At 36.1% G+C, this 23,753-nt stretch overlaps 1 protein-coding gene across 1 annotated transcript; it reads left to right on the top strand.

Annotated features, from left to right (window-relative positions):
* Window positions 1-459: 459 nt before the first annotated feature.
* On the top strand, window positions 460-14,087 carry LOC136054275 (uncharacterized). Its single transcript, XM_065745463.1, has 10 exons — window positions 460-611; window positions 4,989-5,108; window positions 5,752-5,844; window positions 9,372-9,432; window positions 9,836-9,981; window positions 10,449-10,649; window positions 11,053-11,219; window positions 11,619-11,776; window positions 12,397-12,476; window positions 13,879-14,087. The coding sequence occupies exons 1-10, from the start codon at window positions 543-545 to the stop codon at window positions 13,903-13,905; spliced, it is 1,122 nt and encodes a 373-aa protein (XP_065601535.1). The 5' UTR covers window positions 460-542; the 3' UTR covers window positions 13,906-14,087.
* The last annotated feature ends 9,666 nt before the right edge of the window (window positions 14,088-23,753 follow it).

Raw genomic sequence — 23,753 nt, 5'->3', positions numbered from 1 at the left:
TTTGAAAATTTTGAAAATTACTTTAATAACATACAGAATGCAACTGAGTGCTGTTTGTTAACAATTTGTGTTATATAATACTTAAACTCTCAAATGCAAAAATGTAATCTCCACTGTCCACTCTTCTTTTTTTATTATTATTCGTTTTTTTCCCAATACTAAGTTTCACAATGCTGTTTTTCTTTTTCAAGAACTTAGAAAAAATGTAATTACTATCTTTTGTACTCAATCCAGTACACTACACTAGAAAAATAAAAATGGAGCTCTGGTACTAGAACCAGAAAAGAAAATCCATATCAAGTAAATAACTTGACCTATAATAAATGTTAACATAGTTGAACTGAATCTAATTGTTGAAGTCTCAGTGTTTTTGTCTAGAGTCCAGGTTATTTACATGCTTTCAAGAGCATACTTGTCTCTCCACAGTTGATGTCATTTTGAGAATTGTACATAAAAATTGTTTGATGATTCATTATAATTGGAGTTCATTTCTAGTGCTCTGAGTTCATCATTTCTTCCATGCTCTGCAGGTTGTGAAAGACATGCAGGAAGTGAAAAGCAAACACATGAAGATAAACAGAGAACTAGAAAATATAAAAAAAGAAAACCAGGTAATTATTCTGGAGCACCACTATTGTTTTTTCATATGATTAGCCAAAGTAAAACAGATGAAATCATAGAATGGCCTGGGTTGGAAGGGACCCCAAGGATTATTAAGTTCCAACCCCCTCTGCAAGTTCACCAACCTCCAGATCTGGTACTAGACCAGGTTGCCCAGGGCTCAATCCAGCCTGGTCTTGAGCACCTACAGGGATGGGGAATCCACAGACTAACTGAGCAACTTCACAATTTTCTCTGTGAAGGACTTCTCCCTGACATCCAATCTAAACCTTCCATCCTTGAGCCTAAAACTATTCCCCTTTGTCCTGTCACTATCTAACTGAGTGAAAAGTTTATTCCCATCCCTTTTAAATACTGGAAGGCTACATGAGGACTCCTTGCAGCCTTCTCTTCTCCAGGCCGAATGAGTCCAGCTCCCTCAATCTGTCTTCATAGGCGAGGTGCTGTAGCCCTCTGATAACCTTCAAGGCCCTCCTCTGGACCATCTTGCCAATGCTTTATGGGCTCATTCAATCTGGTTCAATGACTAATGGGTTGAGGGACCCATAGACCCACACCCCAGAGAACTATAAACAAAATAGCAGCAATGGTCTGAGGAGGAAAACTAATCAACAAAAAAAAGGTAACAGAATGCAAAATAACACAGTATAATTGGAATTGAAGCTAATAAATCAAATAAAGTGAGAGAGAGTATAGGAAAGCAAAGGCCTTACTTTAAAGCTGAAGGCAAGGCAGTTAGGGAGCACGCATTGCTGAGATGCGCAGCAAAAAAAAGTAGCAGTCTCAGGATTTGCATGCAGTTTTATCTTTCCTTCTGACCAGAATACATGAATGCAAAGTCTTCTGGGGTGGTAGTTATTCTCTTCTTAGAACCAGGTGCTTGGAAATTCAGCAGTCCATTGAACTGGGGCATTAACTCTTTATCTCCCAGTGCCTTACATGATGTTATGACGTTGAATACCGACAACAAAAATCATAAAACCATGACACCTCTCCAACAGTTCTACATCTTTGCTATACTGGGGTCCCCAGACCTGGATGCAGTACCCCAGATGGGGACTCACAAGGGCAGAGGAGAGAGGGACAATCAAGTCCTCTTCCCTGCTTCTGATGGAGCCTAGGATACCATTGGCCTTCTGAGGTGTGAGAACACATTTCTAGCTCATGTTTAGTTTTTCATCCAACAGTACCTCTAGGTCCTTCTCCTCAGGTCTGCTCTCAAAGGGTTCTTCTCCCAGTCTATATAAGTATCTGGGGTTACTCCAACCCAAGTCCAAAACCTTGCACTTTGCTGTGTTGAACATCTTTAGGTTTACATGGGCCCACTTTTTGAGTTTGTTGAGGTCCCCCTGGATGGCTTCACTTTCTTTTAACCTATCAACTGCACCGCTCAGCTTGGTGTAATCAGCAAACTTGCTGAGGATGCACTTGAGCCCATCATGTGCTCAAGTGCTCACATGTCTTCTAAGAGAATCTGTTCCACGATCTTCCCAGGCACAGAGGTGAAGCTCACCAGCTTGTAGTTCCCTGGATCCTCCTCCCTCCCTTTCATATAAATGGGAATGATGTTTCCTTTTTTCCAGTCCCTGGGGACTTTAGCCAACAGCCATGACTTTTCAAATATGGGGGAGAGTGGCTCAGCAGCCACAATAGCCAGCTCCTTTTGCACCCTGGAATGAATGTCATCTGGCTTCATAAGTATGTATATACTCATTCTCATGAGGCAGTCTCAGGCTTGCTCTGCCCTTGCAGCTGAGAGAAAGGGGGATTTACTTCTCTAGTTCCCACCTAGAGGTCCAGGGATGTGAGCTTCAGAGATGTGAGAAATATAAGAATCCTGGCTGCCAACAAAGACCAAGGCAAAAACTCCTTTAGTACCTCTGCCTTCTCCATATCTGTTGTAAGTTCCACTTTCTGAAAGGAGGTACGCACTCTTTGTCTTATCAAGAATCCTTTCTTGATGTTATTAACATCCCTCACCAAGTCTAGTTCTAACTACCCCTTGGATTTCCTAATGCACTCTCTGCAAGTCTGGACAGCATCCCTGCATTCTCCCCAGGTGACACACCCTTGTTTCCACAGCCAGTACAAACCTTTCTTTTCACTCAGTCCGACCAGGAAGCCCTTGCCAAGTCATGTTGGTTTCCAGCTTCCCCTGACTGCTTTCTTATTCTGAGGGATGGAGAGCTCTTGTACTCCCAGAAGGGCATCCTTGAAGAATAGTCAGCTGTCTTCCATTTCTTTATATATAAGGACTTCTTTCCAGGAGATCTCATCCAACAATTCCTTAAACAGTCTGCTCTCCAAAGTTCAGGGTCCTGACCTCACTCTTTGCCAGGTCCACGTTCCTCAAGACCACAAACTCAACTAGGGCATGGTCGCTGTAACCTAGGCTGCCTCCAAACTAAATGACTTTAATGATCTCCTCTGCATGAATGAGCACCAGATCCAGCAGTGAATCACCTCTGATCAGTCTATCCAATAGTTGAACCAGAAAGTTAATATCCACATGCTCCAGGAAATTCAGGGATCTCTTGCAGCTTGATGTGTGGTTTTTGCAGCGGATATCTGGATAGTTGAAATCCCCCATAAGGACAAGTAACTGTGAGCATGATGCCTCTTGAAGCTGAAAGAAGACCTTGTCAGCAGACCTCCCTTCATCAGGTGGCCTGTAGTAGGCCCTTACTACAACGTGCCCTTTACCAGTCCTGTCCCTAATTCTGACCCACAGGCTCCTGACCTGCTCCTTACTGTTTCTCAGAGGGAGCCCCTCACAGCCTATCCAGACTTTAACATAGAGGGAATAAATCTAATCCTTTCACATTTGCTTCTGCATTCAGCTTCTCATTGCATCCTATCTCCAAAAATGGCTATTTTGATTTTTTTTTTTTGTTATATGTTAGTATCTTCCCCATTCTGAATACTTACTCTGGCATACTTGCAGAGATTTTCTGGACTTTACAGTTACTAATTTTTTTCTGTTAAATGTTACTTTTCTCTGCTGACTGACAAAATTTCGTAAGGTACAATGGTCTTGCTGTACAAGCCTGTGCCAAGCCTCATTGGCAGTGTGTAAAGTATTTCAGCCTTATCCTTCGTGGGCAACATGTTCTCTTTCACTTTGCAGTTGGCTTCTTTTCCATCTTTAAGGATTAAATCCACTCGCTGGTTAGCTTAGTATGTGACAATTTTTGTGGTTCATGAAGTTTATGAGCACAGTGAGGGTAAAGGAAAAACAACACAAAAACACTTGTAATAGGAAAGCATTATACCACTAGAATAATTAAACTGCTTCCAAAATAATAATAAGATTATTTCCTTTCTTTTGAATCTTGGTTGACATGCAAGTAATGTTCATATAACTGTTTCTTTCAGTAGTCAGACCCAGACACAGGTCTGTATAGATGTTTCTGTTTTGTCTTCTAGTATTCTGTAAATGTGGTTTAGATAACTGTAGAGTACTTCCACCTGTAAGTGTCCACAAGGTTATGGTGCAGGACCATAAGGGCAACTTTTGTGACCATAACTCCACAGTGCTATGCTTTCCCTAGTGGAAGCATTTGTGCATTTCACTATTCAGTAATTCTCCCCAAATCTGAACTATGTACAACTTGGGCTACATTGTACTGAAACCTTTTTTTTCAGTCACTGCTTCTTCTTTAATTCATCAGATTATTTTTCTTTGCCAGTGCAGACCAAGACAATCATTTGGTTGCTGGTTACATGTATGATTTCCATAAAAATAAATGTCATTCTTTCTAAAGGGCACACACAGGGGAAAGGTTCAGAATTTTTTTCTCTACTGAGCACAGACAGAAACACAGGGAATATAATGTGTTGTTAATTAAAATCTCTGAGAGCAAAGTAGTTCATAGAAGCAATGGAAATACCCATAATTCTTAAGGTTTCTGATTTCTCTGTATCATACAGTTTTATTGCCTTATTTAGACAGGCTTTTGTGCTGATCTGTTTTCTATACAGCTTGTAACTTAAACCTCCCAGCTTTTATTTTATACAGAAAAGTTAAATTTGTTTAAAGTTGTTTAGCCATGCCTAGAGAGAATTAATTAGGTTCTGCTCTTAGAATGACTTATGGCTTCTGCAAAATAGAAAGAGAAAAAATAATTACCTGAGCAGGATTTTTTGCCTTAAGTTTATATCCTGCTACAATACAAAATTTTTGTGATCGACACACACACACATACACACACACACACACACACACACAATATATATATTTTTAAAAAAAAGGAATTGGAGAAGAAAAACTAGTATTTTGCTGCTGTATAAAATGTTCTCTTATTCGTGTTTTTCTTTCCTGTTTTCACTCTATTAATTTTCTCCATAATTTTTCCTTTCTAATATAGGAGAAGACTATAACTACTGTAAAACGTTATGGTGACAAAATGAGGAGTCTGAAATCTCAATTAGAAGCTTATCGAGAGCTGGTAAACAAGAACAGCAAATACTGGCAAAGTATAGCTAAGGTAAACAAGAAGTGAGATTTTAACAGGAGGATAAGAGCAATAGGAACATCCAGAAGATGCAGAAAGAGTCTGTAGAAGTCATGTTTTCTTTTTAGTGACAGTAAATTGAAGATACAGTTTGTGGAACTACTACAAAAACAAAGCTGTCTCCATCTGGAGAAGAGTAAAACCTTACACAGTATGTTTTCATAACAATTTTCATATCTTCAGTTTTGTGATGAAATCTTGGTGTTCTCCCACATTATTTGCTTAGAAACTTAAGAATGATTATATTTTTATGAAAGAAATGTGTGAAGATATTCAATGAATATTAAGGATATTTAATGCTTTTTTTTGGTGATGATTGTAATTAAAGTTTATCCCATTCTTCATGTTCCTAGGAAAAAACTCTGCATGTCCCAGAATTCAAGAAATGTATTTAGAATCTGATGACATTTGCTTTGTAAATTGGTCAAATTCTGTTTCTATTTTTATGTAAGATCCCCAAGACTTTGTGCTTTAGTGCAAATATTAAAATTCCTGATTTTGTGTGGAATAAAAACAACAAATGAAGTATCAAATAAATAAATACTGAAGGCCTTTTTGGAAAATGGAGGCTGAGTATAGATATTTTAATTACTTTACCTTATCCTATATCCTTTAGAGCCTGAGGGAAAGTAACAATCAACTGAGCCAAGAAAAAGAAGATCTTCTTCATCAAATGAGACAACAAACAAAGAAATGGGAAGAAAAAAAGGTGAAAACAGTTTGTTTTTTTCTGAGCAAAGTTGAACTGTGCTCTTGTTTCCATTTCCAGTTCATATTGTTCCCAAAAATCTAAGGGTTCTGAAAACAATGTCTCTTCAGACATGTACATCCTAATCAGCTAAGGTTAAGCTTCTAGGCACCTGTCTTATTTCAGGGAATCCAAGTTATTTGGGGGCCATTGGGTACTAAGATTGTTTGCTTGCTTATTTATTTATTTATTTATTTATTGTTTGTCTACGATATTATTCGCTAAAAATTACGATTGTCATTTCTCTGTCTTTTTCACTTTTTATATATTTTCAAGAATTGTAAAATCACAGCATAGATCCTTTTGTTTACTTAGCAAATAATTTCAAAAGTATACAAAATTTTCACCTATTACAATACTTTAATGCAGCTGGTTAACTTAAGCAGCAAAAATAATTTGCATTGTGTTTCCCAGGAAAAAAGGGGCATGATTAATATTCTTCAGGTTTTGCAATATTTTCTTTAGTAATACAATATCAGTTTATGAAATAACTGAAGTAGCTGCAGATACAAAAATTTCCTGCAGAAAGCAGCAAGTTTTAAAAGCTAGTTACAGTTGTAGTGGGTTAGAACAACCATTTCCACCCTTCTTTTTATTGTGGCCAAATTGTATTGCAGTCACATTATTAGACGATTTAGTAATACTCAAATTTTGTTCATATTGAATCATTATCAGATGTTTCTGTTTATCACAGAAGCAAAAGAACTTAAAAAAGAAAAAAAATGCCTTGGGTAAAATAAACAAATACATACTGCAAGAGCATAGCACTCTCCCCCCCTTTTTCATTGTTATGATTCTTTTAAAAGTGGGGCTGAGGGAACAGGGGAGATGAGCTAGTTCAGGCACATCCAACCAGTGGCCTATAGATCACGCACAGCTTGACACAGTTCAGACTGTAGCCACCCAATACCTCATGCCATCATGGTGGCAGCTGTGTGCCACAGAGTGGCCCAGCTGGGCTCCAGGGCACATGAAGGATGCAGTGTAGTGCCAGTTAAAGTTGTGGCAAATAATTTTATACATTTTGATAACTGGCTAAACACAGTGCTGTGAACCACGAAAAGCATGCAGCCATAAATTTTACATTTTGATAAAGGAATTTGAGGTTTCAAGATAGCAAAAATAATCAGTGTCTTTTGTTTATTTGTGACTATTTCTAGTAGACGTAAAAATATTACTTGAGAATTTTCAAATGAAATGTATGGATTTCTAATGAAAAATTTTATCACGTCTCTCTATCAGACTTTTGTGAGAACTCTTTTACCAGAGAAAAGTATAATTTTCTTTACAGTCATGCCTTATTCACTTTGTCACTTTTTGACAGTATGAACATTTGTGAACAATTGTTTTCAAGGATGAAGTACAAGAAGAGTAAAATTTTATCAGAAAACTTGAGAATTCACTGTGAATTGCAACCACTTCCATCGATCCAGACTGATGGTTTCAGCAGTTTTATATTTGTGTTACTCTGCCTTTAACATGCTCCTATAAAAATAGCTAAAGCTTAAATTTAAGTTTTGTTACTTGTATTTATATTGATGAACTATATTATATATTTTATCAGGGCTCTATTTTATTATGTTACCACATGACATCAGAGGCAAACGTTGGTTGTATGGCAGTAGAGGCTGAATCATCCCACCAATGAAGACTCTTTTTAATTGCTAATGAAATGCATAGTTAATGTTATTGACTACACTGAAAAAATGGTGTTTTGTAGCTAACATTTGCTCTAGAGCCGTTGTGTTCTTTGTATAGGTTGAAGTTTCCATGGAAGTAATTAGAAGGTATTGATTTTGAATTAATATTCGTAGATGCAGCCCTAGTCAGTTCCTCTTCACACATTGCAGCCCAGACAAGCCAAAAGGTTGGGCACCCATGAACTATTTAACCTGGGGAGATCTTGAGACTCTAATACCAGACAGTGATATGCAACTTAAATGAAATTAATTCCTCTGCTAATATTTATCTTGCTACATTAAAAAAACAACATTGTTCAATGTAGTAAGTATTTCTTTTTAGTTCTTAAAGCCTAAAAAAGTGAAGTTTTATTTAATGGTCATGGAATGCTCAGTGTTATGCACTTTTCAATAAAAGGTTGTTTTTAAACAGTGATATAGGCTGCTTGGGCTAGTGTCAGTAATTCTATGCCCAGGATGCTCTCAGAACTGAACCCAAAATGCGTGTTAAAACAATTTAATGTATTCCTTGTTATATCAGAGTCCACTTTTTTCCCTAAACTGTAAACACTAACATGGTCTGTGAAGTGCCAATTTTGGCTCTATAGAGACACTGAAAAACCATGGCCCTATAAATATTCCAGTATGTACTCCTGTAAAGTATGTACTCCTGTAAATTATCTGTGGAAATAACAATTTCTAATTTCTAATACTCATCAAAATTTCCTTTTGATGAGTATATCATAAAAATTTGACCTGCTAGTTTCTTAGTGATATCTTGTTGGAATTGCTTTCCAATTAAATGCAAGAGTAAATATCATGTTTACCTATTATTTATCTCTCTTCTGATATTTAAAGAATTTCAAACTAACCAGAAATTCTGATTTTCTTAACACTGGAGAAAATAACATGTTTATTTGTCGTTTTTCTAATATAATCTGTGAGCATGATCTAATTATTGTCTGTTATTTTCTGAGTATATTATTACACATAATATGTACAAGTATTTCTGTATTTTAATTCATCAACTTTATATCAATCAACTTTCATTTTACCACTCTAGGACACATCCAGGATGACGTGGGCATTCTGCTGAAGGAATGAAAAGTCTAAAAGTCAGATTGAATTTCTGAAATATAATGCGGATTCCTTTAACACTTCAGAATGAATAGGAAGTGGTATTCTTTTTAACGTTGCAGCGCCTCCTACTGATAAAGTTTTGCGTAGCATCAGTATTTTTTTTCTCCTACGTTTTATTCTATATCCCAGTATTACCTAATTCCCAAATGACAAACAGTGAAGAATACAGTTTTTTACTAAGTCTTTGTTATACATCGAGGAAATTTAGCATGTTATATTTCAACAAAGAATAACAAGTGGTGAATATATAATGTTCTAAGATTTACGGGAAGAAGGAAAATATTTTATGAAACTAGAAAGTACTATCAATATCTGAAACAAACAAACTTTTCTTTTGTGCTGACTATGCAGTGTGTGTGCAAAGGATTTTATTCTTCAAATTTTTGAGAGAAATACTCTTAATTTTTGTCTCTTTTTTAACATTAGTAATGTGGGCAGATAGAAGCACTGGGCATTTTAGTGCATTTTCTTGTGAAAATGGTGAAGCCTGAGAAGATTCTGTTTTAATTCTTTTATGTTTTCTTTTATAACAATAACCAATTACTGCACATTTCACTATGATGTGACTATCAGTGGCAACATTTTTCCATTGTTATTAAATATTACAGGTGTACTCAGGAAGGAAATACAAAAGCTGAATTCCTTCTTTCCTCTTTTCATGCATTTCAGGCCTGGATTCTTGAAAATCTGTCTAAAAAAATCAATCATCTTTACACCCAGCATACATTGAGTGAGTTTTGAATTTTGGATATTGAATTTCTTGATCTCCCTATTTTCCCTTCTGTTTTTCTTATGCTGTGGTGTATACCAGACAAAATCAGTATAAACTTTTCCATTCCAATAATGTGTTTCAAATCAAACTATAGAAGAATGTTAAAGACAGAAATGTCTATCATAACTCCAAACTCTTTAGCATAGTTGTATTATTACAGTCAACAAGACTTTTGCATAGATTTCTTTCAACATTTGAATAAAATAACAGAATTCTTGATTATTATAACTCATTTGTTTATTACAAATACTTGATTTCTTAACAGAGATGATTTGGAACACTAGAAAATATTGCAGCAAGTGCATAGTTGTAGAAATGCCCAACTTTTTCTTAATTATCTCCTCTATTGTTTTCAATATAGCCTTGCAGGAAATTCACAACATCAGTCTGAATGTGGGGAGAGTGTCAGACATCTTGAATTTCCAGATCAAAATTCTTCAGCAAAAATCTGAGAAGACCGAAGTAGAAAAAGCAGATGTGCCCATTTTAAAATCAAAAGCAGGACAAGTGAGTAACACAATGGGAATGAAATTGGTTCATTTTAGAATTATTCCAGTTGTTTCAAAATATGTCAGACTTACTCTAGAAATGCTGATAGAAGCTAAAGGTCTAACTGACAATAAAGAATATGGGCATATTCTTTATTTACGTATTTCATACGTAGTTTGAGAATGACAAACTGGTAATGAATTATTAAAGTCATACAGTAAGAAAATGAAGACCAACTCCTCTTGAACCAAATCATGTGCTGTTCTCTTCATTATAATGTTAATATACATTTTACTACAAAATCTTTTGAAAACCTCTAAGTTTGAATTATAAAAACTGTATATCAAACACGGGAAGCAAGCAACATCTACTTCTTCTAGATCTTCTCAGTTTGTGCTCTAAATTGATCTTTAATATCTGGAAATTTAATTTTAATGAATAGATCTTGGATTAACATTTTAAGATATATCTTTGTTGCCTCCCAGGTAGCTAATGAAGAAAAGTCTGAAAGCTCAATGAAAATGGGACCTCTTTGGCAAGCACATACTATGCTGCAAAAGATTCAGGAATCTTTACATGAACAAGAAAGAGAAGTAACTGAGCTCCTAGAAAGTGAAAGAAGATATAAAAAAGCAGTGAAACCTCAAATTACAGTCCTACTATTCTTGAAAAATCTTGCTAAGAAGGTAGGAACTATGACAGTGTAAAACTGAAAAATGATTTGCTGAGTTTACAGAGATGTGCAGTTAGGAAAAATATGTATTTTTATTAATTCTTGTTAGTACTATAAAATAGAACAATTATTTTATACACATTGATTTAAAGGCTGAATTGAAATTTTCAGAATTACACATGAAATTGAAGAGCTCTAGACCCTCACTAAAAATTGACCTATAGAAAACTGATTAGACCAATATGAATACTCTTTATTTCATGTTATTTCAAAATATAAGTTAGTGAAACTCAGAAATGCCATCATGGAAAAAACGTGGGTTTTTCTTTCTTTCCAGTTCTTATCTGAATAATATGAATTGCAAAGAGATGTGTAAGTTTTGCAGAAAATTTAATCTCATTTTTGATCCATGGTAGGTTCACACCATATACTGTCATGTCCCTGAGGCACAACAGTACATCAATCAGCTTGTCAGAAGGAATGAGATTGAAAGGGCTGAGTGGAAAGAAGCCTTTAATAATGCTCAGGCTGACATTTTGTCCTATGAGGTATTTTATGGAAATGAACCTGTGGATGACAAAAGGTATATAGGACTGTTAATAAAGTAAATATAGAAATAATATGCTAAAAATAGTAAGCTGTTTACATACAGGGAAAACACATTTTAAATAATTTTATTATGATTTTCATGTATAATTTTGAAATTGAAAGAAAAAAGTATTCTATAGTTACATTTAAAAAAATATAAGGAGCTTAGAAACACCTGCTACAAAGAGCAGGAAAACAATTCAGCATATCTGTCTTATGCAAATTTTAACCAGTGTGTTATAAAATATGCTGAAATACGCTTATTTGGCAAGCCTGTTATAACAACAGCTTCGTCTACATTTTACAGGATGTTTATTTGTCATACTCTTGGTAATAGCACCATTGTAGTTTTAATAATCAGTTCCTTACAAACTTTTCATTTTATTTTGAACAGTAGCAGGACTCAGCACTCAACAAAGCTTTTCAGAAATCTTGGAAGAACAAAATCTGAATTAGAATTTGTTGAAACTGAGAAGATAGTTTTTGACTGTATCCGGACAGGGGAAATCCCCAACTGGATTAAAAGGGATTATCTTTATATAGCCTTGAAAGGTGAGAAATCCTTTCATCAATTCAGAGAAGGCTAATTATCCTCTGCCAATGTAATTTTTAAAACAGAACAACAGTAGCATTTACATTAATGTTGCAATGATTCCATATAATATCCCATAAAACACCTCCATTTACATTCATTTTAATTAATTACAATACAAATTTAAAAGTCTGGGACTTGTTTTCACATTTGTTCCCCTTTGCTAATCTTTTCTTTGATGTCTTCGCCATTTCAAAATTAGGTATATTGTGTATTATGTATCAATCTATTTCAGTGTGTATTCAAGGCAGACAGACCCAGAAAACTCTCTAGCTTGACAGTCATGCACTGAACACAATAGCAATTACAGAACTCAGAGAATAGTGTCCACTATCAATCTTACAAAATATCCACTGCATGAATTTAATACATTGGGCTCTTCTGAGTAGGAATAATTTTTGAGTATTTTGCTTGGGTTTTTATGATTCTGCAACACACAACATGGTTTTGGTGGTCTGAACAGGGAAAGAGGAAGAGCTATGATGACTATTCCATTTTAAGAGTTACAATTTCTAATTTAAGATATTTACTGTAATATGATTTTGTCGTATTTAACTGTATAATTACTGGAACTGCCCAGAAGACCAGGATGATGTATGTCCTGAAGAGACAAGTCACCATCCAGAGGAAATCATGCAAAAGTTTGAAATGGAAATGAAGGTAATATATTAAAATATACTATATAATGGTTTTTTTAGTCATTAAAATGAAAATGCCATCCTTCTCTGTTCTGTTCTAAAGAGATTTTATATTTTCTCTGGAGTATATCTTGATATACAGAAAAATGATAACTCTTTGAAATGAGTTTTTTATACGTAAGTTGGATCATGGAATCATAGAATCACAGAATCATAGGAATGTCTGAGTTCTAAGGGACCCTTAAGGGACCTTTTCAAACTCTCTTGCAATGAACAGGGACATCTACAGCTAGATAAGCTTGCTCAGAGCCTTGTCCAACCTGACCTTGAAGGCAAAATATATGTAGGTTGCTTCAAAAGTAATATCTCCTATTTATTTCCATGGAAACTGTAACAGTTACAAAGAGCATAATATAGTGATTTGATAGAGCAAATTCTAAGCTACAAAACTCTTACACCAACATGCATGCTTTTTTATTTACTTTTATTTATTTATTTTTTACTGGCAATGAACAAGAGTCTACATGTCATGCTCCTAAAAAACTACTCCAACAGAGTTAACAAAACATTTCTGATCTCCTATGATAGTGTCATTGCTAGGTAAATGTTGACCATGAAGTCCATAATTTATCAGCTCAAACAAAGGGAAATCAGGAGTATTTGTCATACACTGGATAATTGCACCATTATGAAATATACTGTGGGTGTGGTAGGATAGTCCAGACAAGACTGGAAATATGCTTCATGGTCTTCAAACTGATATGGGGCCTTGCATCTTGGTGTAAGAGAAAGGTTTCCTTCCTCTCTGGCCTAACTCAGGAAGTTCAAGCCTTCAGCTTGGTCATCGTCACAGTGTAGAGGTGACAGCTGATGATTTGTCTGGTTTCCAGGAAAAAAAGAAGAATCATCCCTTTTCTATACCAGAAGACAATGCACATCACTTTAATTGTGACAGGCTGCATCTTGAACTTTTTCTTTAGTAGTGCATTACAATCATCACTCCTTAGACTACTTTTTTGATTTTAGCTTGTAGTGGTGAAAACACATCTTGCCACCAGTAATGATGCAAAGCAGAAAACCAGAATATCAGTAGAAGGCTCAACATCTTCTGCCATGCCACCAACATCTGCTTCTGGTGCTGTGGGTTAACATAACACAGTAGGAGGCACTATTTTCAGAGAACTACTTGTACTTTCATGGTACAACAAAAAACAGAGTGTAATAGGGCCTTGAAGCATTTATCTTGTTGGATATGAAACTGAACAGCTCCAAAATTGCCATAAATTATTTTTTTTTCACATAGGCATTAATACAAGAGCTATCACGTTAAATTAATTACCGAGAAATTTTTCATTGTTGAGTAATGAACACAAACATTAAAATATTTATGTTTGCAATTATTAATTATTCATTTATATTTTTAGGTGGTCAAGGAAACAATGGACCAGTAAAAAACACACCAACAACGGAACGAGTTAACTTTTTTAAAGGGGGACAGCGGACAGACATCTTGGATAACAGGAGCACTTTCTGCAATACTGTGATAGAAAATGAGTTGGAAGAACTTCAAGCCCACAGTTCGCTGTCAAGAAATTTTGAAGAAATTTAAGTGTTTTGAAAGTTTAACTCACTTTAAGAAATATTTTGATGATTAAACTAGGAAAAGAACAGATCAACTTTTTGTTTATTTGTTTTGTGGTTTTGGTGTTGGGCTTTTTTTATTAATTTTTCAAGTAAAAGATGTACTCTTAGCTTCAAACATTTTGGATGAAGAAAAACACATTTGTACGCAAAAGGAAAGCTATGTTTGTTTTTAAAGACCTTTCTGAAAGTTGCATGGCCAGCTAGTAACATTTATTATAGTATAGCAGCATTTTACATGAAAGCACTCATGGAAGTTCCAGACATGCTACTTTTCTTTCTCTCTCCCTTTTCAATGAAATTATGTTGTGAGAACATTGTTTTAATTCTGTATATAATAAAATCAAGGGAATGAATCACAATGGACCACACTTTATCTGGCAGATCCTGTTATGGATGTGAATTTTGTATATGGGCTGAGGTAAAAGTCTATATCAGCAGATTTCTTCTCAATCAAACTGTTGTTTTTATCCACTGATCACACTAGCAATCAATGACAGTATGGAAGAGTGCAACACTAGCTGGATTGCTAACCCTCAGGGGACACGACACAGGGCTGGGCAGAATTTAATTAAAAGGAGACAGAAGAGATTCTTGAACACAAAGGGAAAAAAACGTCTAGAGACACTTGCTTAAACCTAGGCTTAAACCTAGAGTTTCTATAGAATCAGAATCACAGAATGGCTTGGGTTGGAAGGGACCTCAGGGATCATCAAGTTCCAACTGCTGCTGGATGAAATACTAGATCAGGTTGCCCATGGCTCCATACAACACTGACTTGAACACCTCCAGGGATGGGGCATCCACAATCTCTCTAGGCAACATGTTCCTGCACCTCCTCACACTCTCAGTAAAAAGTTTCTTGCAACATCTAATCTAAATCTCCCCTCTTTAGTTTAAAACAACTGCCCCCTCCCCACCCCTTTTTCTGTCACTATCTATCCATGTAAAAGGCTGCAATGTGATTTCCCTGCAGCCTTCTCTTCTCCAGATTGAACAAATCCAGTTCCCACATCCTATCTCTGTGTGCCTTCTCTGGAATCTCTCCAAAAGCTCAACATCTTTCTTGTGTTTTGGGCACCAGATCTGGATGCTATATAGTTCGGCCCTTGTGAGAGCACAGTAGAGGTTACCACCTTCCTCACCATGCTGTCTGCTCCTCATCTCATTCAGCTTAAGACACTATTGGCCTTCAAGGCTGAAAGCACACACTGCTAGCTCATGTCAAGTTTTTTATCTGCCAAGACACCCTATTCTCAGAAGGGGTACTCACACACTTTTCTCCCAGTCTGTATACATAGATGGGATTACCCCAAACCAAGTGTAACATTTTGCACTTCACTTTGTTGAACCTCATTAAGTTCACATCAGCTCACCCTTTGAATTTATCAAGGTTCTTCTGGAGGCATCCCTCCCTTCTGCTTTTTCAACTGCACTGCTCAGCTTACTGTCATCAGAAAACTTGCTGAGAGTGCACTCAATCCCATCATCTATGTCACTGATTAAGAAGTTGCGGTGTACAGCTTCCAAGAAGAACCCCTGTGAGTTACCACTCACCTGCACATAGAGCCATTGACTACAATCCTCTGGCTACAAATTTCCTTACCCACCAAATATTGCACCCTTCAAATCCATATTTCTTCAATTTAGAGACTAGGCTGAGGAGTGGGACCATGTCAAATGCTTTGCAGAAGTCCAGGTAGATGACCTTCCCATTGTCCACCATTGCCCTCAATCATAGCAAGCCACCACACTGGTCTGTCATGATCTGCCCTTGGTGAAGTCATGCTGTCTCTCTTAAATCACGTGCTCAACCCTCATGTGCCTTAACTGTGTCTTCCAGGACAATCTATTCTATGATCTTTCCAGGCACAGAGGAGGGGCTTACTGGCCTTTAGTTCCCTGGGTCCTCCTAGAATCATAGAATTACTCAGGTAGGAAAAGACCTTCAAGATCATCAAGTCCAACCTCAGACAAACCACACTACCCTAATTCTAACAGCCCACTGCCAAATCATATCCCTGAGTACAACATCTAAAGAGATTATAATACATCTAGGGATGGTGACTCTACCATCTCCTTAGGGAGCCTATTCCAATGCTTAACAACCTTTTCTGTAAAGAAATCTTTCCTTATATCCAATCTAAACCTCCTCTGGCATAACTTTAGGCCTTCCTCCTTTTCTTAAAAATGAGAGTGATGTTTACCTTCCTCTTTCCACTACCTAGGACACAACTATGTCCTGTCAGACACAATTTTTCAAGTGTGATGGAAAGTGCCTCAGCAACAATATCAGCCAGCTCTCACAGGAACCAAGGATGTCTCATTCCATAGACTTGTACACATTCAGTCTCATGAGACTTGCTCTGCCCTTACAGTGGGTGTCGATTTGCTCCTCCAGATCTCATCAAGAGTTTTAGGGATGTGAATTTCAGCTATGTGGGAAACACAAGAATCTTGATTGCTGGTTAAGACTGAAGCAAAGAACTGAATGAGTACCTAAGCTTTCTCCATATCTGTTATAGCCAGTTCTCCTTTCTCGTTTAACAAAGGAGATACGCATTCTTTGGTCTGTCTCTTCTGATCAGTGTATCTATCTAACCCCTTCTCAGTGTTTTTAACAGCTCTCGGCAGGTTCAGTTCCATCTTTGTCTTCGTTATTATAATTCCAACTCTGCATATTTGAACTGCATCGCTGTATTCCTCCCAGGTGACACATCCTTGTTTCTTCTACCTGTGCATGTCCTTCTTTTCCTTCAGTTTGACCAACAGGTCCTTGCTGAGCCATGCTGATATCCTGCCTCCCTTGTCTGTCTTCCTAGCTCCAAAACAGCATAGAAAAGTACAAAATCTAAGTGTATTTTACATTGTGTGAATTATTTGAATTATTTTAAAGTATTCTAAATAGTCTGAAGTGTTCTTACAGTGTTAGTCTATTCTTAGTCAATTGTTATTATTATGCTGCACTAGTGAACTATAGTTGTTTTTTTTTCCTATTGATCCCATGAATTATATGTCATTTAATATGCTGGTTCTCTCAACTATAGGTTGAGCTATTAAAGACTTCCATAACTCAGAATCAATTTACTCTCTGAGACATTTTTCACTGCAAGAGCTTTAAAACTTGTGGAGAGGTAATCCTGAGTAAAGACTTAATGGCACCAGTAGATGAAGCTGGTCTTATACTCTTGTTTGTGTATTTTTATCAGCTACATGCATGCATTAAGATCTATTATACTATCAAAACATGCTAAAGAGAAAGCTGTCATCTACTAGCTAGATAAACATAATTTACTTTCCTAAAGGCCCGCAGTGACTGCAACTGTGTGGACTGTTGCTCTAATAAAAGTTACCATCTTTTTCTACAGTCCTTGTTTCTCTCAATTCTTTAAAGATCAACACAACTATAAGGCCCACCACTACTCAGATACGGCTTGCTAGTTCTTAGCACCTAGTACTGTATCAGTACAGCCAGTTCATATTCAAACAAACAAACAAAAAAAAGAAGCCTTATCTTTCTTCATGTGAATTAATCCCCAATTTTCTGATTCTTCTCTATCTCATTTGAAAGTTACCACTTAAAATTCCACTGTATAAGAACAGGACATATATTTAGAAAAAATATATTTCTCATATTTTCTCTTTCTAGAAACCAAAAACATTATCTCCTCCTCCTTAGTATAACTCCTCATGAAATTAGTTACTTCTATGTTTCCATTTTAAATTTGGGCATGTTTTGAAGTAAGTAGTTCCAAACCAGCTCTATCCTACTCCCACATAGTCAACTCTTCATTACAGATTCTCCATTCTTTCATGAATAACATCTGTTACATTTGCCCTTTATAAAAGTGTCCACTGCTCCACCCTACATGCAGATATGATGAAGTTCTGCATAGATTTGTTGAGTCAAAACTTGTATCTGTTATCTGTGTGGAAGAAAGTGGGTGTGAGTTCAGGAATTACTGTACATGCAAACAGTGGCATATTTTTTGCTGTTCTGCCTCAGACAAGAAGGTATCCCAGTGTTCTGAAAATATTTCAGTCAAAGTTTCAGTTGACTTCTTGGTCCCTCTCTTTGTATCATCCCATATAGCTCGGTGATACTTTACAAGAACATGATTGAAAATTTTCAGGTTTCTATTAATGTTTCTTTCCTTGCATTTTCCCAATGAAAAAGCCAATTATTAAAATAAATGTACCAATTTCATTCAAAAAGGTGAATAATGTTCTGGAAATGTCAAATATCACAAGAAATAATTAACAGGTGTGAATTAAATGTCAAAGCTTTCAGGCAAAATTACATGATATCGAACAGAAGGGAAAACACATTTCTTAAATCATTCATAGCAAAGTATTTCTACTCCTGAATTTTGAACAACAAAAATACATTCTTTTCCTTCACACTGTTCAAAATACTGCCATCATTAATTCTGTGCCTTCTCTAAGAAGATTATAGTTATAAAATCAGGAACTTAAAGAGTCAAAGCTATGACAAAAGTATATTCCAGAAAATATGGAAATCTGAAGGCAAAAAGTGGTTCCAAAATAAACTTTTCTGTCACAGCTCAAAACATTATTCAGTGGTGGTTTTTAAGTGCTAACTTTTGTAGCAAATTATTTTAGCCTTTCTTCACCTTTCCTTCATCTTTTCTTAAAATTTAAAATAGAAAAAGTTATTATTATGAAAAATACTTGAAAACTGAAACACAGTTCAATCACAATCAGTATCAATCAGAGAACCAACAAAGCTGTCAAATCTAGGTACCTGTAACTGTGTGGCTTCTTTGCACTAGTCAACAGAGTCAAGTTCCTAACAATACTGTCTATATGCTAAATTGAAAACAAGTTTTATTAAAGTATTGATTTGTCATTCTGAAAGTTATGCACTAAAACCTATATGCTTTTATAACTGCATGTCTGTTCATTATGTGCTTCTACTAATTTGAAATATTTGCTCCATAAAGAACACTCTCTACAGCTGAAGCATGCCTAGAATGGACATTTTTTGCAAACAACTTAATAGGTGTATTGTAAATATATAATGCTTGGAACACAATGTCTGTTTACAAATGCCATTAATATAATAACGGCCTATTTCAACTGACCTCTTTGTTTGCTTTTCTGCAGTAAGATCACTGGAATGGAATGCAAGAGAAAATAAATAAGAATGTAGATTTTACTAAAATGTAGAAACATTATGGTGATGATACTCAAGAGAAAACCAGCTGATGTATGTGGTGAAGAAGAGGGTAATTTTGTGTGTTACATAATGAACACATCACTCCTCAGGATGTAGCACCATTGACCACCATCCCAAGCATTAGAAGGGACTAGCCCACTGCCAATTCTCCAAAGGGAAGTAAAAAAAATAAGTAGGCATTTGCAAAAAAACTATACACTACATACAAGATGTACATACAGACCACTAGTTGATTTTCTGTAGTAGTTAGGATGTTGATGTATTTGGTAGTCAGGTAATCTCAGTTTTAAATTAGCATTAAAGAATTGAAGTCTTGTAGCAAGCCAGAGCTGTGTTATGAGACCAAGAAGTATTTTTAGCAGTCTACAGCTGTTGATCTATCCAATGTAAGGCAGGTGAACATTATACAAGGGCTCCTCTGTAAGTAGTGTCTCCTTTTTCATTACTTTGACCCACAACATCAGAGGTGGGTGTTGTATGTCAGTAGGAACTGAACCTTCCCACCAGTATCTCATTACATTTTGTCACTGTGTGACAAACAGAAGCAGAGGGGCTGCTCACAAAATGGTGTCTTGAATGCTGACATGGAAGTGGATATAAAGCAAAGGGGTGGAGTTGAATTCCTCCATGCAGAACAAAATGGCACCCACTGAGAGTCATTAGCATTTGTTGAATGCTTATGTTAGAATAGACAGGGCATGTTAACATAGTAAGGTGGTGAGTGGTGCATTTCATCAGTGGCAACAGTCACAGTTGGTCATACCTACTGAAGAGTTTTACAAGTGCAGCTTGCAGGTTCTTGATCATTACTGGCAAAAATGCACAACTAATGGTGGTGACTACATTGAAAAATAGCATTTTGTAGCTGAGAATTTACTCCATCAAATACCGTTATTGTGGGTTTTTTTTAATCTGCTGCAGTTTCCATAGAAATAAGAAGAAGGCATTACTTTTGGAGCAGGAGCTGAATATATAGCATAGTAAGACAAAATGAAACAAATAAAATAAAATGAAACAAAATAAAATTCTTTTTAAAATTAAAAAACATACTGTGAAGATATCACTCTTCTAATATAAATAACTTCTTAATTAACTCTGTTAATTTCATTAACAATTATTACAACAAGATCTCATGTTGTAATAATGAAGATTTGTCAGGATTCTCTTCTAAATTGTCTGAATGTCTGACTATAAATCTCATATTTTATCTTTCCTTTGCTTTATCCCATATCTCTGCAAGATTACTGAATCAGTTTAATTGCTTAAGCAATTGTTAAAACTGGTAGTTTTTTCACATTTTCTTAATTATATAGAAATATAAGTAATTTCTTTATATGATAACTGTTTTTATGTGTTAAGGGTGAGAATTAATTTTACATTTTCACAAAATAGTACCTTATACAGTTACTGTTCCACAGTTTGAATTAAATCAACCAATAAACAATAAATAAATAATTAAGACTATTAAAACAAAGCATGTTCTGGACCTCTAATATCTCTAATTTTTTAAACACAGAAGAATCAAAAGATGCCTTTGCCTTCACATAATCTTTACTTCACATAATCACAGAATCCTAGGAGTTGAAAGGGTTTTCTGTAGATCTTATAGTTCAGTGCCTTTGCTGGAGACAGTTGCCTAGAGGTCACATCCAGGCTAGTCTTGAATATCTCCAGACAAGTAGATGCCACAACATCCCTGGGCCACCTCTTCCAATGCTCTCTGATCCTCACAGAAAAGTTTTTTCTCATGTTCATATGGAACTTCCTGTGTTCCATTTGGTGCCCACTGCCCCTTGTCTTGTCACTGGATGCCACTGAAAAAAGCCTGCTCCTAACCATTTGACGACACCTAACCTTCAGATATTTATAAGAATTGAGAAGATCTTCTTTCAATCTACTCTTCTCCAGGCTGAACAATCTCAGGCATCTCAGCCTTTCCTTGTAAGGAAGATGCTCCAGGCCCTTCATCATCTTTGAAACCCTCCAATGGACTCTCTCCAGTTTTCTATGACACTCAAAAGTAAACACAGTACTCCAGATGTGGCCTCACCACTGCAGTGTAGAGGAGGACAATCACCTTCCTTGTCCTGCTGGCTACATTCTTCAGTGTACCCCAGAATATCATTGTCCTTGGCCACAAGGATACATACCCAAGGACATCATAGCCAACCTGTGTTCTACTAGGAGACTTTCTCCACGAAGCTTCTTTCCTCCAGATCAGGTCAGCTCATAACCTGTAGTGTCATGTGTTGTTTTTCCTCCTCAGGTGTAAAACTCTACACTTGACAGTGTACAGAATATACTGTTCCATTATCTTCCAAAGGATAGAGGCGACTCTTAATTGTCCTGTAGTTTCCTGTCTCCTCCTTCTTGCTCTCATTAAAGATGGGTTACATTGACCAGTTTTCAGGCTAATTCTCCAGTCTTCAGGCACTATTCTCCATGCCCCTTTATTGATGATAGAGAGTGGTCCACCTATCACTTCTGCCACCTCCCTCAGCACTGACGGTGCCTCACAGCCGGTTCACAGATCTATGTGCATCATGCTTCCCTAGATGACTTCAGATGAGATCTTTCTTCACCAAGGGGAAGTCCACCACTCTTCAGAATCTCTCATCTCCAGTGCCTGGGATTCATGAAGGCCAGTCTTAGCAGTAATTGTAGAAGCAAAGAGTTCAGAAATTCTGCGTTCTCTTTCAGCCATAGACCCACTTTTCCCCTACTTTTTTTCTTTTTTTTTCTACTTATATACCTGAAGAACCCCCTTTTCTTGTTTCTGTCCCCTCTTGACAATTTTAATCTTAATGGGCCTTAGCCTTTATTGTTTCAACCCAGTAAGCCCTGACAATATCCCTATATTAGTCCAAAGTTCCCACATTCCATACATTTTCTTCCATTTGGGTTTTTCCATGAGCTCCTTGATCATTCATGTAGGTCTCCTGATTTCTTACATTAATGGATGCAACAAACTTGACATTGTATATTTATTTTATTATTATTTGTTAACTGAGTATTCCCATCAGTTCTTTTTTTTCTGATTTTTTAGATTTCAAAATGCATCTGAGATTATTTCAGAAGGAACCAAACAATGGAAAAAAAGAATCCAAAAGCCTCTGCATGACATTCTGTTGCCAATAACAGCCTTTACAGAAATCTGAGAAACATGAGAACTAAAACTGCATATACCCTCTACTTATCTGGTAAAGTTGTTTGTGCAAGAGCAATATTTTCTTAAGATATGACCTTACTCACAGTAATTACTACAGCACTTAAATTAATATAAACTCATTGAAGTTGTTGAAATAAGAGATGATTATTCACATTAGTTTTTACCATGTTATATAATGGATCAGATCTAAACATCCTTATGTCAGTCACCCTTTGAAGTGCCTTTTACTAACAGAAACAGAATAGTAATGACATTTGACCAAAGCTGAAAGTCATAGACAATTTAATCAGCCTGAAAGAGAAAGAAAGAGGAAGAGGGAGAGGGAGAGGAAGAAAAAAGAAAAGAAAAAATAAGAAAGAGAAAAAAATAAGAAAGAAGGAAAATAAAAAAAAGAAAAAAGAGGAAAAAATATTTCTATCAGTAAGACTGAACTTCAGTAAATCACTGAAAGGGGGGATGTTAGAGTTAATAGATGTCCACCAAATGCACTATGAAAAGAAGATCAGCAAAGAAAAAATTATGCTTGACAAAAATCAGGTACATTTTTGTTTTGAGTTTTTACAGTGAAAACGCTCTTATCCTTTGGTGAACCACCATATTCATAAGATGCACCCAATAACTATTTAAGCATTTTGCTCAATTTAATATAATGTTTACATAGCCTGGGGTCTCAGTTTAGCACAGTGCAATTTTAGAGGCAAAGAGATACCAAGATGTGGGATTCAGGTAACTTAAGGTTTTTAAGATGTACTCCAGTCGTTTTTTTTTTTAAAAAGTTCTGTTGCAGAAACACACATACATATATGTGACATATGTTTACATTCTTATAAATGCTACAACTGCTTATAACTTAAAATTAGCATCAGACAAATTCTCTTTTCCAAATACTAAATGAATTGTCTTCCTTATTCCATAACATTAATTCATTACAAATGAATTGTATTTCCTTATATAAATCTGAAGTGAGAATTTTTTCTTCATTCTGTGGTCTCAAGCAGCGATGCTCCTGGAGATGTATACTCCAGCTGTTTCTATATCACTTCTGGTATCAGGCTCAGCCAAAGCAAATAAAGCCTCCTGCTGCAATTCCTCTGTACTTAAGGTGGAGATTAGGTTTAACTGGTCTGGAACTCTCCCCTTTAGCATCAGAGTGTCACATGGCCATGATCTTAATCTTGCTCTGCAGGCAAACAAAGCAATAAAACAGTCTCTGTATCCTCACTGTTTGCATTTGTGGTGTGGTCAAGAGCAATACCAGAGGTATGTCCTCCTAGCATTCACCCTTTCAA

This window comes from Cyrtonyx montezumae, unplaced genomic scaffold, assembly GCF_038088225.1.
Source record: "Cyrtonyx montezumae isolate F1298 unplaced genomic scaffold, pur_monq_1.0 scaffold_36, whole genome shotgun sequence".
Lineage (NCBI taxonomy): Eukaryota > Metazoa > Chordata > Aves > Galliformes > Odontophoridae > Cyrtonyx > Cyrtonyx montezumae.
This window is presented reverse-complemented; position numbering and strand designations above follow the sequence as displayed.